We start from the raw sequence: 15740 nt of genomic DNA on the forward strand, positions 1-15740 counted from the left end.
TAATAAACAAGGAAATTTGTGTAATTTTTGAGACAAATGTTCCACCAAATGTTACTGAGGTCTGTTACATTCATGAGGCTCTAATAATCGACCCGTAACCATGGTAACGAGAGAGAAAAGTATCTGCACACATCTGTTTAGCAGCTCTAATACACACAGATCATCTTGCTCCTTCTTGCAGCGTTTTTTTTAATGTTTTTCGCTCATCAGGGCAGCGCACGCTTTTTAAAAGACAACATGGCGTCTTTGGATGGCTGATTTTGAGCCAGAGGTGGGGTCATCGTCTCGCTGGATAATGGGCCTTTTAATGCGTAATGTCATGCATGCCCATTTAATGGGGATGCTGATGCAGTAATAGCTCCAGGCCTGTTGTCAGATCACCGTAGCATCACAGCTACAATCCTCCTGCTGATAAATAGATTTCTCACCCGCCTCGCCAAGACAAGACAATTCCTCGGATTTTTAAGTTGATAAACGTTTGTCTGACAGGGTTTTCACACGCTCTCTGCTCGCACACAACCCAAGTCCTGTCGAGTAATCTAATTGGTGATTTTGTAGGATAAGATCAGACTGTCAGTTCTTGTCATAACTGTTGTTTCTAAGGTTGAAAACATTTATTTTGTTTCCTCAATCAAATCTGAAGTCTCTCTGCTCAGATCCACCTGCTGTTCTGCTGCCAGCTGCAGGGTTGGGAAGAAGTCACCAGCCTGCTGCTGACAAACTCAGCTGGTCAGACCATCGAAGCAGCACGAGGGGTCCATTTCTTGTTTGTGTTTTATTCTAATTTGCTTAGGAACAACTCGAGTATCTGCAGAGAGGAAATTCTCATCTTCCCTTCCTTTCAAAACTGATCAACCTGAAACTTCACCAGGATGTTTGTTTATTTATTTACCCATGTGTGATTCTCTCGACAGGTGAAGATGACAGCCTCGCTCTTAAGAAGAAAGTAACCATCGAAGACGTCTTCGGTCTGGACCTCCACATCCACGATCCAGATGCTAAGTGGCTCAGCGGTATGTTTTGACATTTAAAATCTGACTTCCTTTGTCAAAACACAACAGACGTTCAGGCACTTTGACATTTCTGCTCCTCCCATCACAATAAACCACCGGTATTCAAATCTGACAAGTTTCTTCTAAAAGACGTACACCTCCATGGGCAAACTCACGTCCAGTCCAGTGCACTGGAACTGATAAGTAGACACCGGCAGTGAGATAGCATTCATCTAAAAATAAAATAAACAACTACATTTAGACCTACGACTCCAAATGCCTCAATTAAAAACTCAAAGTTGCTGAATAAAACATCAAATTCCAACTGTGAAAAATTAGAGATTTCAGTCAGGTAGCCTCGGGGACGTCTAGATCCCTTTAAATTTCATGAATAATTGAAAATAGTTCTGCCGAGTGTGGTGTGCAATTATGGGGTGTCTTCGGTTAAACAGTGTTTGATCTGTGAAATCAGAGAGGAGAGCTGAGACAGTTAGGAAGCTGCTAGGGTTCAGACAAATGGATGAAAACAAGCAGATGAAAAATAAAAATGAGCTGTTTTCAGCATGAATTAGTTTACATAATAAACAAAGCAGATGAGTGCATTTACTCTCCAGATTCCTCATCCCAATTAAGCTGAAGTGTTTCTTTAACTAACAAAACTGAGAATTTTGTGTTTTAAAAATCAAGCAGGTAATAAAACATGAAGATGCATCACACAGCTTGTGTTTCTGCAGCAAACAGATGCAACAGGATGAGGACTTAAGTTAAAAAATGGGCCATTCCCATCTGTACCTGGTCGGCCCGGCCCGGATAGCATTACATATCTTGGTGGCCTGCCTTTTTTCAGGGTGCAATGAGACTGTTTTTCAGCCCTCTTTCTGAGGTGGTCTGCTTCAGGCTGACCAGGGCCAACACACCCACAGCTGACCGATAAGCCGGCTTATCAGTCAGCAAATTCACACCTTCCATTAGAGCAAGCCTCTGATTGGTGAGTAGAATCAGCCCACATGGGCTTAAGGCATGCTCAATTCATCATTCAGCACCTTGGGCTTCCTGGCTTCCTGACAGGGTTGCAGAAGGTGCTTTATAAATAAAGCTTTGATTTGATTTGATCATCATTCGTTATCATGCTGATTACTTAGAAGCTGAAAATGTCTCTGACTGCATTCCTTGCATACCTAAGCAAGGATGTGTGGAATCTACCGGGCCAGGCTGGGGCCGACTGGAGCTGTCCGGGTAGGGCCGACCTGGTAGAAATGGGAATGAGGCATTCTGCTTACAACTTCTGCTTGTAAGGTCCTGCTCAGTCACCTGATTCGCGTCAGGTCAGCAACTCAGCGCCCTCTGGTGTCCAGGAGGAGCACAGCTTCACCACTGAACATGCAGCTTCTCTCTCTCTGGGCTCTAACAGATTTTAATGAGTATTTTTTAATTTTACCGTTGAAAGTAAATTATTTTAGTTTTAATGAATAACTTTAATCAAATTAATTGCTTGCAAAGCAATAACAGTGCATTAAATTACATGAAAGTAATAAAGATGTTTGATCTGAGGCAACTTCCAAACTGAGTTAACAACTTTTTGAATCACCGTCTGGAGCTTGGTAATTATTCCAATTCATTAACAAAAATTTCAAGTAAAACTCAGTAAGCGAGAGTTAACACAGTTTGCTTGCTTGCATCCTCACTATGCAAAGGCAGACTTCCTTTACTCTTCTTAATTTATATAAAAAAAGTCTTTACATAATGTAAATGTGTCAGATTTATTCATGAAGTCTAATTTCCAGTTTCAGTCATCAGCTTTTTCCATATTGGCGTCACAGGGTGTTGGGGCCTAACCCCTGCAGTCACTGGCAAGAGACTGGGGACAGGTCACCTTCCCAGTCCATCATAGAGACACACAGATATAAAGAAACAGTCAGACACCCACTCACTCACACTCCAGGGACCATTTGGAGTCTTCAATTAACTTGACATGCATGTTTGTGGACTGTGGACGAACATACCTATAAATCCTGCATGCACGAGGAGAACATGCTAATCTTCTTGCTGCACAGTAACAGTGCCATGATGCAGCCCGTTATAGAATAAATTACAACAGATGAACAAAAATCACCTTAGCTGATTGACTGATTAACAGAAAGGAGAAACACAAAAGATGGATATCATAATTTATATATAATATTATAATATCTAATGTGGCTACGACTCATTGATGGCTCTCAGTTGCAGGGCAGAATCTACAGTTGTCTTCCAAACTGTCTCCACGTTCTATTGGACACCAAACAACGTGACATAATCTCCACTACGAATGTCAGTCAACGGGGCAGTCCACCATACACCATCAAAGAAGACGCAAATACATCCTTCTTCTAAATGGAGGACTTGAGTACCTCTGTCTGCTCAGAAAATCCCAAGTTTATATATATAGTCCAAAGTTAATGTCAAAGCAACGAACCGTCACCATCTTAGTTTCACTCAGTCACAGTAACATCCCACCCACCAAACTGATAGAGGGCTGTGATTGGCCCACCACCCGAATGGTCAGGGCTGAGGAGGTTCCAATGGGGCGTGGCTAGACCTACATGCACAGCAGAATCATTTAGCTACAGCTGCTGTTCATCTAGATTTCTAGGCTAAGAATATGATCTGTGTTTGAAATTCAGTGAGACAAACCATAAAACACCTTGTGCTGCTTTAATTATGATTTCCAAGGGGAAAGAAATGCACGAGTTAAAGTTTTTGTCCAATAGTTTCAGGGCTTGTTTGATTTGAGCTTCGTGATCTTTACTTCACGTCTCGGCTGCACCAAAAAAAGGACAAAAGACAGCAGAACTCCACTGAGTGCTTCTGGAAAAGATGTTTTGTAACTTTGCAAAAAGATTTTTCATGTGAATAGCCAAACTGTTAAGGATTCTTATATCTTTAGAAGCAGAGAAAGTTAGAGTTAGCAAATTTTTCTAGGGGTAACCGGACACCTAAAGCTCCAGAAAACATCCTATTACAATGTAGAATTATACTTTTTTTTGAATATTTGTCACAATTTTTGAGGCTGAATTACAGAAATATGGGTTCTCTTAAGTTATTTAATTGCTATAAATTGACAGTAAATGTCACATAAAGACTTTCTTGCAGCTTCTTCACAAAAACTCCCATTTCTGCTCATCTGATTGCAGCCATTGGTGTCGTGCACCGAAACATTACGACCTTACATCTGTCCTCGTGTTCTGCTGCTGCAGATTGAGCCTCTGATTACTTACATTACCAGCTTATTATCATATAACTAATTACATTCTTGTCTGTGCCCTTCATTTACAAACCTGATGAAAGCGCCTTCTGCACCTGACGAAACTCCACCAATCAATTGTGTGACATTGCACTTGTCAGTTAAGTTAATGCAATCAAAGTGCCGCTCGTGGCTAATGACCTTCTGATAGATAAACCCAATGGGACAACCTCACACTCGAGCGGCTCTCATCAATATTTTGTGGGCTTCACTCACAGCCGTGTGTGTGTGTAATTGATCCTCGTTACTCTTTGATCACATCTTGCTTCAGCGGTCTGCAGAGACAAAGCTCCAACCTTCACATTGATTTCAAAGACAAATTGGCGCCACGGTCCGTATTTTTGATATAACAGAACATACAACCAGGGCTAGGCCCTCGCTGGTTTAGAATCTTATAAGTTAGATCTAAATTCTGCCAATTTTCTTGCTTTACTCCAGCTTCCATGAAGAATAAAAACATTAGATTGCAACAAAGATCATTTGAATAATTCATTTTAAGAAAACCAAGTTCCTTCATGAAAATATTTAATATTTAAGCTCCATTATTTTGAAGACAGATTCAGTCCTTGGGCAGGGAAAAACCTGTGGGTGCTCCTTGAACGCTCTGAGAGTTTTTGTTTTTCATTCAGCTTTCAGAATATTTAGAGAGAGCAATTTGGGTTCATGGACAGAAAAAAAAGCTGCATTTTTTTGTTACTTTTTCAACACAAAATCTCTTATTTTTCCAGTAAAAAAGATTTAATGTCAGTGTTGAAAAACCCATGCCTTCTCTTTGCACACTGCATACAGCATTTTGCACAAAAACTTTATTATTTTGTCCAAATCTATATAAAAATTTGGAATTTTAATGCTTAAAGTCACATATGAATGAAACTAAAGGTTTCTTATAATAAAGACACGTCCACCTAATATGACTGTATGAATAAATATGACCTTCTGAGAATTCAGAGACGTGCACAAACTAGATTTAAAACAATCTAAGGTGCTCTTATGTTCTTTTCACATTTTGCTGATGATGTTACTGCATATAGAACCGTCCTGTTATAGGTTATATTTAGTGGGCTGAGTGTTATAAGAAGGGGACACAGCTGCAAGATTAAAGTCCAAGAGGTTCTCCTGCAGATGGGAGTCAAACAAGTGTAGCAGGAGGAATGTTATCAAACTTAAAAGCCCCAAATCGATCCGAATTATAAAGAAAAAGAAATTCTGATACATTTAAGCTCTGAAATAGAAAATCTCTGATTAATTAAAAACATTGGAGCATGTGCACTGAGTGAATGATGGTTTTTGGGGAGACGGGAGCGAATGGAGTTCGACCCGCACCCACTGAAAGCACCGCCCGGGCAGTGACCTCACAGACTGGGACGTTGCTCGAGGTGAATCGTAAGCTGGACAATGTCCTTGCTGCGTTACCGGTATTAGTGCGCAAAATGGATGTCATCTCGGAGAGGGTCACCGAACGGTGTGGGGATGATTAGTACCTAAATTGGTTTCACTGGAGGACTTGAATGATCAATAGACTTCAAGGCAGAGAGGAAAATTATCTCTGCCTGACCCAAACAAAGTCTTGTTATCCAATTCTGACACCAAGGCAGCCTTGAGTTGCTAACAACAACCCCCACGAAGGAAGGAATGCAGACAGATGTTGTGAAAACCCGTCCTACTTCCCCGCCTTCAAATTGTGGACTTCTACCTAGCGAGGTCATCAACCTGCAGGAACTCAAATGTGCTCTGCGCTCCTCCAAGATCTCCCTCCCTCTTGTGGATACAGCTGGCTGAGCGTCACACAGCGCCCCCCCCCCCCCCCCCCCCCCCCGCCTCCCTATCGGAGTCTCATGTTGTGAACTGTGATGTTCGTGCTTATATGTTTGAGGCGTTTTTTTTTTTTGTTTTTTTTTGCATAATAAAGCTACGCCCTGCCGGGAGGAACTCTGGTATGCCTTTTTTTCCCCTCCCCCAATTTATCCTCATGTAATTCCCTTTTCATCTTTTAAGGTAGCGTGACTCGTGTTGCGAAGGACCACAGTCACCAATTCTTGTCATGCGTCTTGCCCTGTATGTCTGATCTCTTGAGTATGTCTTGCACATGTGGTAGAATTGACAATAAAACTGACTTTGACTTTTTTTAAGTGGAACAAACCAGGAAAATACAATAAGAACTCATTTCAAAATAAAACAGGAAGTGTGTGTGTGCTGAAAATTTCTAAAATATAAAGAAATATACAGACCATCACAGGACTTTGTGGGGAAGAAACCCCTGCAGGTTCGCAACAAAACAAGAAATGAGATAAACCAATGTAAACGAGGTATAGAACATGTTTGAAATAGACAATACAATGTTTTTTTTTCTCGTTGACATTTACAGACAATGAACTGCTGTTTCGATCGAGGGATGGAGATGTTATTGAGCTGAATTTTGACACAAACAAGTCGAGGCTCATCGTACCTGATCAGCTGTTTGTGAGTATGATTCACATGAAGATAAAAACAATGAGTTGTTCAGATTTTATAATCACATTATAAGTTGAACAAATGTTTTCTTTATAAAATCCCAAAAAGTGTATTTTTTTAAAGGAGCAATATGTAAGAATCTTACAGTGAAATAGTCACAAAACAGTCTCAATCATGTTGGAAGGAAGGTTACATAGAAACGGATTATTCTCAGCTGGCTGGGGGGTTGTCCTGCCTCAAGTGGAGGAGTTGAAGTATCTCGGGGTCCTGTTGGATTGGGAGATCAATAGACGGATTGGTGCTTCATCTGCAGTGATGCGAGTGTTGTACCGATCTGTCGTGGTCAGCCGGAAGGCGAAGCTCTCGATTTACATCCATCTACGTTCCTACCTTTACCAATGGTTTTGAGCTTTGGGTAGTGACGAGTAACGAGATCGCGGATACAAGCGGCTGAAATGAGTTTTCTCCCCAGGGTGGCTGGGCTCTACCTTAGAGATGGGATGAGAAGCTTGGTCATCCAGGATGGGCTTGAAGTAGATCTGCTGCTGGCCCAAGTGGCTCAGGAGAGGGAAGTCTGGGCCTCCCTACTTAGGCTGCTGCACCTGCGACCTGAAAAAAATATATGTAAAAAATATTACTGTAATAAGTGTAGTAAGTCCTTCCTACCATAAAACACCAAAAGTGCTAACACTAGATAAGACAATATAGTTGTCTAGTTACCAACTTATCTACGATTTGTGTTTACTTGTCATCTACAATCTTCTGGCGCTGATCTGTAAATGGCAACGGTCATGAAACTCGTGAACGATGGTGAGAAAATAAGTTTTTCCGTAGAAAAATAGCCTGTAGTAACCACATTTGACCACAGGATGTCGTTATTACATCATTCTTACATATTGCATCTGTACATAGAAGTTTTCCATTATCCTATGTGTCAAATTGTAAGTGTTGGCACTTCATGCACATTGTGTACCAGTTTTGATTCTTTTGAGAGAACTCTTTAATGTGAGTTCCAAAAAGGCTGGATTTTATGTAACCTGCACAAAAAGACTAGTTCATGTGATGAAAATAGCAAAAACACTCAGCTTTATCAAAACTACAAAAGCCTCGCCTACTGTGTTAAAGCAGAGCTGTTATATAATCCTAATAATCAATGAAAAACAAGCACTTTTATGCTCAGAAGGGTCTGATACAACAGATAAATAACACATTTGCAATAAAAAAATATTCCTATGACCTTTTCTAAATAACAAAGCAGTTCTGAGTGTGTACTTGCTGTGATGTTTGTGTCGTCCTTATTTCAACCCCATCCAGTACCGATCCAGAGCTGCCAAGTATCAGGTGTCTCCAGACATGCAGCATGTCTTGTTTGCCTTTGATCTAAAACCGGTAAACAAATCCACCTTTCTAGGAACAGTTATTTCATTTAAAAGCTTTGCCCCTCTGTGACGGTGATGCCGCTCCTTTCCACAGATCTACCAGCACTCCTACATGGCCAAGTACATCATTTACAGCCTCATAACACAGTAAGAGCTTCTCTTTCTCCTCACAGATCCGTGATCAGATTTTCTGTCCTTACTCTGACCTTATGTCGTCAGTTCACTGACGTCACATCAGTGCCATGTGTCTGACTTTTAGGAAAGGCTTACCATTCGGTTTATTCTTATGGTCCGTCTTCTTCCTGACCAGTTTTCAGCTCTTAATCCATCTGTATCTATTTATTTTGACACTGTTGTACAGTATATGCCTGATCAAATGTTAGGAGCATTGTTTTAAAATGTGTTTTATTCATTTTTCCACAGGGAAACTTGGTCTTTGAATCCCCCCGAGGTGCATGAAGCTGTGCTGCAGTTTGCTGGATGGGGACCTCAGGGCCAGCAGCTGGTAAGCAGGCTGAACCCCCAGATTACGCAGAACACTCAGATTTCTCAGATCTGCAGGAATGATGTGACACAGTGGATTTAAGAGGTAATAATAGGTTTATTCTCTCGTTATAGCAGGATTAGGAGTTGTAGTTGCAACTTGATTTGCTCTGACCTTCATCAAAGATGGCTGAATTCAATATCTCAGGAGCTGATTGTGGCAGATGGCGCCTCAGCGGGTTGGACGGTCTGAAGATACCGGGAGTTCAAAAATAGAGCAGGGACTAACTTGTCTGTGCTCTTCTGACTCAAAAAAGACCCGTCTGAGTCATCATAAACTAATACATTTTGGGGAAACCAGGACAAGTTGGCTTTTTGATTCAACTTCAAGGAGCTATTCAATGTCTAAAGCTTAGTTTCAGAAATCTAGTGCACAAAATTTAAATTAAATCAGGTAATTTACGTCAAATAATAATGCAAGACCCAAAGAAGTGTGCAAAAGGAAACATCCAAATGAAAAATGTATTTATTTCAGTGTGCTGTAAAAGTGTTTTCAGCTAAAACTGCATAAAGCTAAAGGACTGCCAGTGTTTAATTATGTGTGTGTAGGGTTTTACGGCTACGAACCTTAAAATTATCTTGCATTTATTGGTTTAACTAACAATTACATGAGATTTTGCTCTGAAACACCCACAGAATGCTCTGTAAAACCTACGAGTATTTTACTGAGGTGGAATACAGTTCAGAAACGAGGAGAAGTGTCTTAGCTTTCAAGGACAATAAATCCTGCAGAAAACCACCAAATATTCTAAGTTACCACATTTGGAATAATGTTGGGGTAGTCAAATGATAAGTAAAACATTTACGAAAATAATACAGCAAAATGAAGAAGATAAATCCTCTGGAATTTGCTTCATCCCGAATAATTCTTCCCAGCAGAAGCTGCAGAGCTGTGATGCAAATCTGTCACCGGATAAAGTTGTGAACCAGAACCTGAACCACCTAGTAATTACCCAGAATGCTTTATACACACTTTCACTGTTGACTTCATTCTCATTTATTCCTGAATGGCTCTGGCTAGGTTTAGACTCACACAGTTTAGTTGCTCTAACCCAGGTGTGCAGCCCACCACATGAGTCACTCAGGTAACTTATTTTTTTATACAACCGAACTTGAGATTTTTGCTGCAGTTTTAGTTGACGTTAGAAAAACACAGTCCAGCATGGTGGTGGTAGTGTCATGGTCTGGGGCTGCTTTGCTGCTTCAGGACCTGGACCGCCTGCTGTAAATGATGCAATCATAAATCCTGCTCTATAGCAACTAATCCTGAATGAAAATGTCTGACCTTTGACCTTAAACAGGCTGTTTGTGCGGGATAAACACTCCGACATGGCAGAATTGTTGCAAAGAAAAGTGGGGCAAAATCCTAATGACTCATTACCTGTTTTCACAAAGACTTGTTTTGCAGCCTGATTTTGACATTTAAGTGTCAAAACAGCAAAAACAAAAGAATTCTCCGAGGACACAAATCTTATTTTGATGGCGCTCTATACCTTAGTGTCATTTTTGATTTAATTTAGGTTCCAATAGGTTTCATATTTTTCTAAAACTAAATCTTATAGTTTTAGTTTTTTTTACAGAAGTATCAGTTGCATTTAAAGGCACACTTGGCAATTTTGTCTTGCTTTTAGCACCCCCTAGTGTTCATTTAGTATAGCCAAAAGCAAAACTTATCTATTCACTGTACTTTCATCTTTTTTGCACTTTAATCTGAAGCCTAGTTTATGCTTCTGCGTCAGCTCCACCAGGGAGACACGCATTGACTCCATCACCTGCGGAGTGTTGCTTAGCAATTCCCCGCCAGGACAACAGAGAGCGTAACGCTTTTCTGGGGTATCCTGTCATGTATCCAGTCTAAAACTGTGCATTTACGATTGTGTTTCTACTGTGCTTTTTGTATTTCAGATACTTTTAAACCCAGACAATTTTGTCCCTCATTCTTCTCCACCTCTTCATGTGCTCACCACCTCTAAACCTTTGGCTGCATGGTAGCGCAGTGGTTAGCACTGTTGCCTCGCAGCATGAAGGTTGCAGGTTCGAAACTCGGCTGTGGCCTTTCTGCATGGAGTTTCGTGTTCTCCCCATGCATGCGTGGTTTCCTCCGGGTACTCCGGTTTCCCCCACAGATCACAACATGCCCTATAGGTTATAAATTGTAAGTCGCGTTGGATAAAAGCGTCCGCTAAACAAATAAACATAAACATAAATAAACATAAACCCATGTTTTCCCTCATTTCCATCCACGAATAAAACGCTTGCTGTGTATCATTACAATTCTCCAGTTACGGGTGAATAAAAGGTTCTTAATTTTAGAGTTTTTTCGTGAGGTGTTCTTCAAGCTGTTCCGTGTTGTCTTCGGCTCTTCGGCTCTGTTTTTATTTCTTTGAGGGGGCAATGGCAGTCCTATTGACAAATTTAAAGAGCAAGCACCCCCTGCCAGAGTCTCCACTCGCACTTCCTGTTTGAAAAACACAACAAATGCTGTTGCCTGGCAGAATGAGAAGGCAGAGCCACTAACAAATACACACACACAGGCTCACAATGACATTTTGACACCATAATGTACCAGCTTACATCATAGGGTACCTTCTTAGCCAATAGTGATAGCAAAATTAAATTACTAAAACTGACAGTTTTAGGCAGAATGTTAAAATTTTAATTAAGATGCACTAAAGTGCCAAATTATTGACTGCATGTGTCTGCAGCACGATTAGACACTCGTTTATATAGTGTATCAGCAAAAACAAGTTGATGTGGGGGTTACTTGCTCTTTAAGGTAAGCAGCGTCCTGGCCAATCACAAGCTTGCACTCTCCGTCTCGTCCGATGCATGTTTAAAATAGTGGGCTCAAAGATGACAGATAAGGGTGTTGCGTGTCTCCATACTGATGCAGAAGCAGAAGAATTAAAAGACTTAATTGAAATGTCTCCCCAGCCTTCATTAGTCTCTACAGAAGTGATTCTTCACTAAATGAAACAAATTGGTGGTGTTCATGATCTAAAACATGCAGCTAACGTGCTGGAAACAGAATGCAGTGCCAGGCATGTCCGCTCAATTTTTTCTAAGTCCAACAGGTGGTGGCCTGCCACTCTGAAGTTGTAAGTGCAGTATGCTGGGCACAGAGGGCGGTAGGAGTCAGAGTGACATTTCATTAACCATGTAAAGGGTCATTTTAGCACATACTGGCTCCAGAAAATGAATATAAAATAAGAACAAGTTGCATAGTATAGATTTAAATTCTCCAGCATATTGTGGTTAATGTGAAGGAGCAGGATCTCAACCAAAGCAAAGAAATCGAACCAAAAATTCAATGTTTGTGTGTCTCTTCACCCCAAATAAATAATCTAAAGCACGTTAGACTGAACACAAATGTCTGTGTGCAACATTAGGGCACTGAGTTCAGTTTGATTTGATAAAACTCTATCATCAACCTTGAACTGTTTAGAGTTTATTACTGAATGAATTTTGATAAACATTCACCCAGAAGCCCTTGAAACCAAGAGGGAGTTCTTTCTATCACAAAAGTGTCTCTTTGTTTAATTTCAAATCATTTTCAGAAAATAGTTTTTGTATGTTTCCCAAAAAACGTAGAGAATCTAATAAAACACTCATATAATAAAAGAGGCTCTGAAGAACCAGAGAGGAGGGTCTGTTACAGGTTTGTAAAGGAGATTAAGAAAGAAAACATGAGCTTGGCGCAAGACTTCTTTTGGCCAGTCTGCTCTTTTTGTAAAAGGGAACTGTGGAACTCCCTACCTACCGAGCTACAATTAGAAAATGACAGTAAAGTTTTTAACAAAGGACTCAAAAAATGGCCAAAGTCTAAACAACAATGTCCACATGAATAGTTTTAAACTTGTTTAATCTGCTGCTTAAAATACTTTTTATTTTCTATTTTTGAAAATTGTAATTTTTATATATTTCTTTGATTTCTTTGATTTGTTTGTATCTTATATGTTCTACTTCTTAGAAAAGGTGCCTATGGACAAATTAGTACTTGTGCTAACACACTGAAACAATGCATCTGGTTTGTCCAACGTAATTGTTGTGTCCATGTCAAATAATCATCATCATCATCATCATCATCATAATCATATTTTTAGATGGATTGACTGAAAATCAAGACAATAAATCCTGAAAACCAGATATTTAATCCTGTAAATGAAATCTTCATATGTTTGATTTGTTTATTTTGTCTGTGGCTCTGCCGCTTTAGTTTCTCCATCACGATCACAAAGAATGAAGGAGTGTAGTTAGAACAAACTCAGCGTTTCCTCTTGTTTGCACCATTTCAGCTTGTCTCTTCTCAAACAGCAGATAAACTAAATTGTCTCTGGATGACAGAAACTAAACTACCCATTTATAAGTTTTGGTGGAAGAAAAAAAGCAATTGATTCGAGCACCTAATAACCTCTTATGTGATTCTTTTGTTTACTCCCTTTTTCCCCCTTGTTCTCTGGAAATGAGTTTCTGTTTAGATTGTGGAGCTCAGAACACCAACATGCCCGTGTTTCATCAGCTAGGTCTTCAGAGCTCTGTCTCTTCTCCCGTGATTGCTCTCGTTGTATAATTACTCAGATAATAGGTTCATTTGTGGGAGAAAATACTAAGATTTTGAGCTGGTGTTGAGACCTTGCCAGGCGAGGGGAGACAGCAGATTCATTTACATATGGTAATTGTATACCTGATTGTTTCTTTTTGCAGAAGCGTAGCTGCAGCTCTTGATTTAATGGACCTCGGAGCTAGTGCATGAAAATAGAGACGAGCTCTCATCTTTTGTCTCTTAGAGATGTCGGGATGTGTTCCTTTTCTCTTTTATTATTGCTTCAGTGTGTGTAATATTTTTAATCATCAGAATTGGAGTGAGTTATCATTAATCACTGCATCAGCGCGTGTGTGCAGTCGAGCGTCGCGTGTACACCGAGAGGAGATGAGTCCTGCAGCCTTCTCCTCATTAAACTACAAGCAATTACTCCACCATGACAGTGCAATCAGCCCGACTGGGTCAACGCTCCAACACTCACCTATGAGAGAGGTCTTTTTGGCACAACGGTATGGAGGGAGAAAAAGAGGCCTAACGTGAAGAATGTTTGACAAAACTGAACATATTATAAGCGAGCTGAGAGATGCACAAACATCAGTCAAAAGTCTCCGCTGTGAGCTCCACGGGCCTCTCTGATGGTGCTACTTTCATCTCTGAGCCATTTTGAACTGACTCTTCTAGCCTTTCACTCACTCTCTTTGGTCTCTTGTTCCCTTCAATATTTAAAAATCACAGAGTAAGTGTGAAACAAATTAATGGATTTCACACATTTCATTGTTCACTATTAAACTCTGTGAAGCATACGATTTTTAGCAATGGATAATTAAAACTAGGTTTGTTATTGCTTTTTAGCATTTTTAGTGTGTGGTTTCTCCCCTGATATTTATTCTTCCCAACAATTTGAAAGTTTTCCAGTCACTCCAGCACAGATCCTTAACTCAGACGCCAATCAGCTCCGCATTCATCATCCTCTAACTGGCAGCAGGTGGAGCACTAAAAATACTCGGCTGAGCATTTATGGGCTCATCTGCTAGCTGTGTCTTTGTTCCTTTAAATGTGGCAGCATTTTCAGTCTGAAAGTTGGCACCAGGATTTGTATCGATGTCCGAGAAAATGCTTGCATGTTTGCCAAGCTTTATGTGGATTTGCCGTACACACATTGATCGTTGGCAAACAGCAACGATTGATTGATGATCACCACTTGGTTTGTCTTTGCCCAGATCTTCATATTTGAAAACAACATCTACTACAGAGCAACAGTGGAGAGCCGATCGATCCGCCTGGTTTCCTCTGGAAAAGAAGGGGTCATCTTTAATGGTCTGGCTGACTGGTTATATGAAGGTGAGACACGTTTCTCTGCTTTTCACAACCAAAGTCTGCACATTTGGTTTGTGGTGCTGAAAGGCCTCCCCAACCTGCACAAAGCCATGATGCTTTTTAGAGCATGTTTTAAAGGTGCATTTTGTAAGAATGACATCCTGTGGTCAAACGTGGGTACTGCAGTCCATTTTATTTAAGCAAAAACATCTCCCATTCCCGTTCCACGGGTTTCATGGCTGTTGCTAGTTACGTATCAGCACCAGAATATTCTAGATGAGTGAGTGTTATACAGTAGGGATCACTTTCAATACTTATTATGATAGTTGGTTTGTGGCGTTACAGCGAGTGTTGTTTGCCATCTTGCTATTAGCTTGCTGTTATAGTGCTATTACGTAAAAGGCCTCGTTTGACTCATTATTCACTTCACACTCACATTTCACTGTAATATTGAGCTGTTGATATTTGCAAAGGTAGCTAGAGATATTTTTAGAGCCAACTATTTGCTTCTGATTCACCATTAGCATTGTTAGCTCAATGCTAGCCTCCAGTCTGACTCATCCAATTATAGAGTAAACCAAAAAGATGCTGTGGCTTCTTAGGGGTACTAGAAGCAACTTCTGCGTCACTCCTGTTTACTGGCTTTGGTTCTTTAAACAACTCTGGAGCTTTTTGCGTGCTGCTGTCAAATTACAAATGCCTGCACTGCTGCATTAGCTCACAGAAGATTCTGCAACTTCACAAACTCAGCTTTCTATCATAAAGTATTTTTTTCTTTTTTGTTGTTTTTTCGAAAGGAGAAAATATAACAACTTCCCAGCTGGCTGAGAATGAATCTGTGCCAGTATTACCTTCCTTCTAACATGACTGAGACATGGACTGTTCTGTGATCATTTCACAGTAGACTTCTTACAAACTGCACTTTTAAAGATAACAACATTATTCACTTTTTACTGCCAGTGGCTTCTAGGGATGCACAGATCAGGTTTTTTGCTGCCGATCACCGATACCGATATCAAAGAATGCTGATCACCGATACCGATCACCGATACCGATCACGTGGATTGGCCAGAAATTTTCTACAACATTATAATGAGTGCTACAAACTACATAATATGGGAATAAAGGAAATGTAACCTGATCTAAAATGGTCTGATCAGTCTGCTTTGATCTATTTTGAAGACTCCGATCAAAACCGATAGGGGCGCTATCGGCCAACTGGGATCAAATGC

The 15740-nt window shown here is 40.4% G+C and overlaps 1 protein-coding gene across 4 annotated transcripts in view; it reads left to right on the forward strand.

Moving 5' to 3' along the window:
- The window catches only part of LOC107383946 (A-type potassium channel modulatory protein DPP6), a 99081-nt gene that overhangs the window by 71387 nt on the left and 11954 nt on the right, over positions 1-15740 (forward strand). For all 4 annotated transcript variants that reach the window (XM_015956874.3, XM_054740415.2, XM_015956872.3 and 1 more), the window contains exons 3-8: positions 915-1013; positions 6641-6735; positions 8041-8115; positions 8200-8252; positions 8529-8610; positions 14412-14532. In XM_015956874.3, the coding sequence (XP_015812360.3) occupies positions 915-1013; positions 6641-6735; positions 8041-8115; positions 8200-8252; positions 8529-8610; positions 14412-14532 (525 nt within the window). The remainder of the gene's footprint in view (positions 1-914; positions 1014-6640; positions 6736-8040; positions 8116-8199; positions 8253-8528; positions 8611-14411; positions 14533-15740) is intronic.

Source organism: Nothobranchius furzeri, chromosome 11 (assembly GCF_043380555.1).
Source record: "Nothobranchius furzeri strain GRZ-AD chromosome 11, NfurGRZ-RIMD1, whole genome shotgun sequence".
NCBI lineage: Eukaryota > Metazoa > Chordata > Actinopteri > Cyprinodontiformes > Nothobranchiidae > Nothobranchius > Nothobranchius furzeri.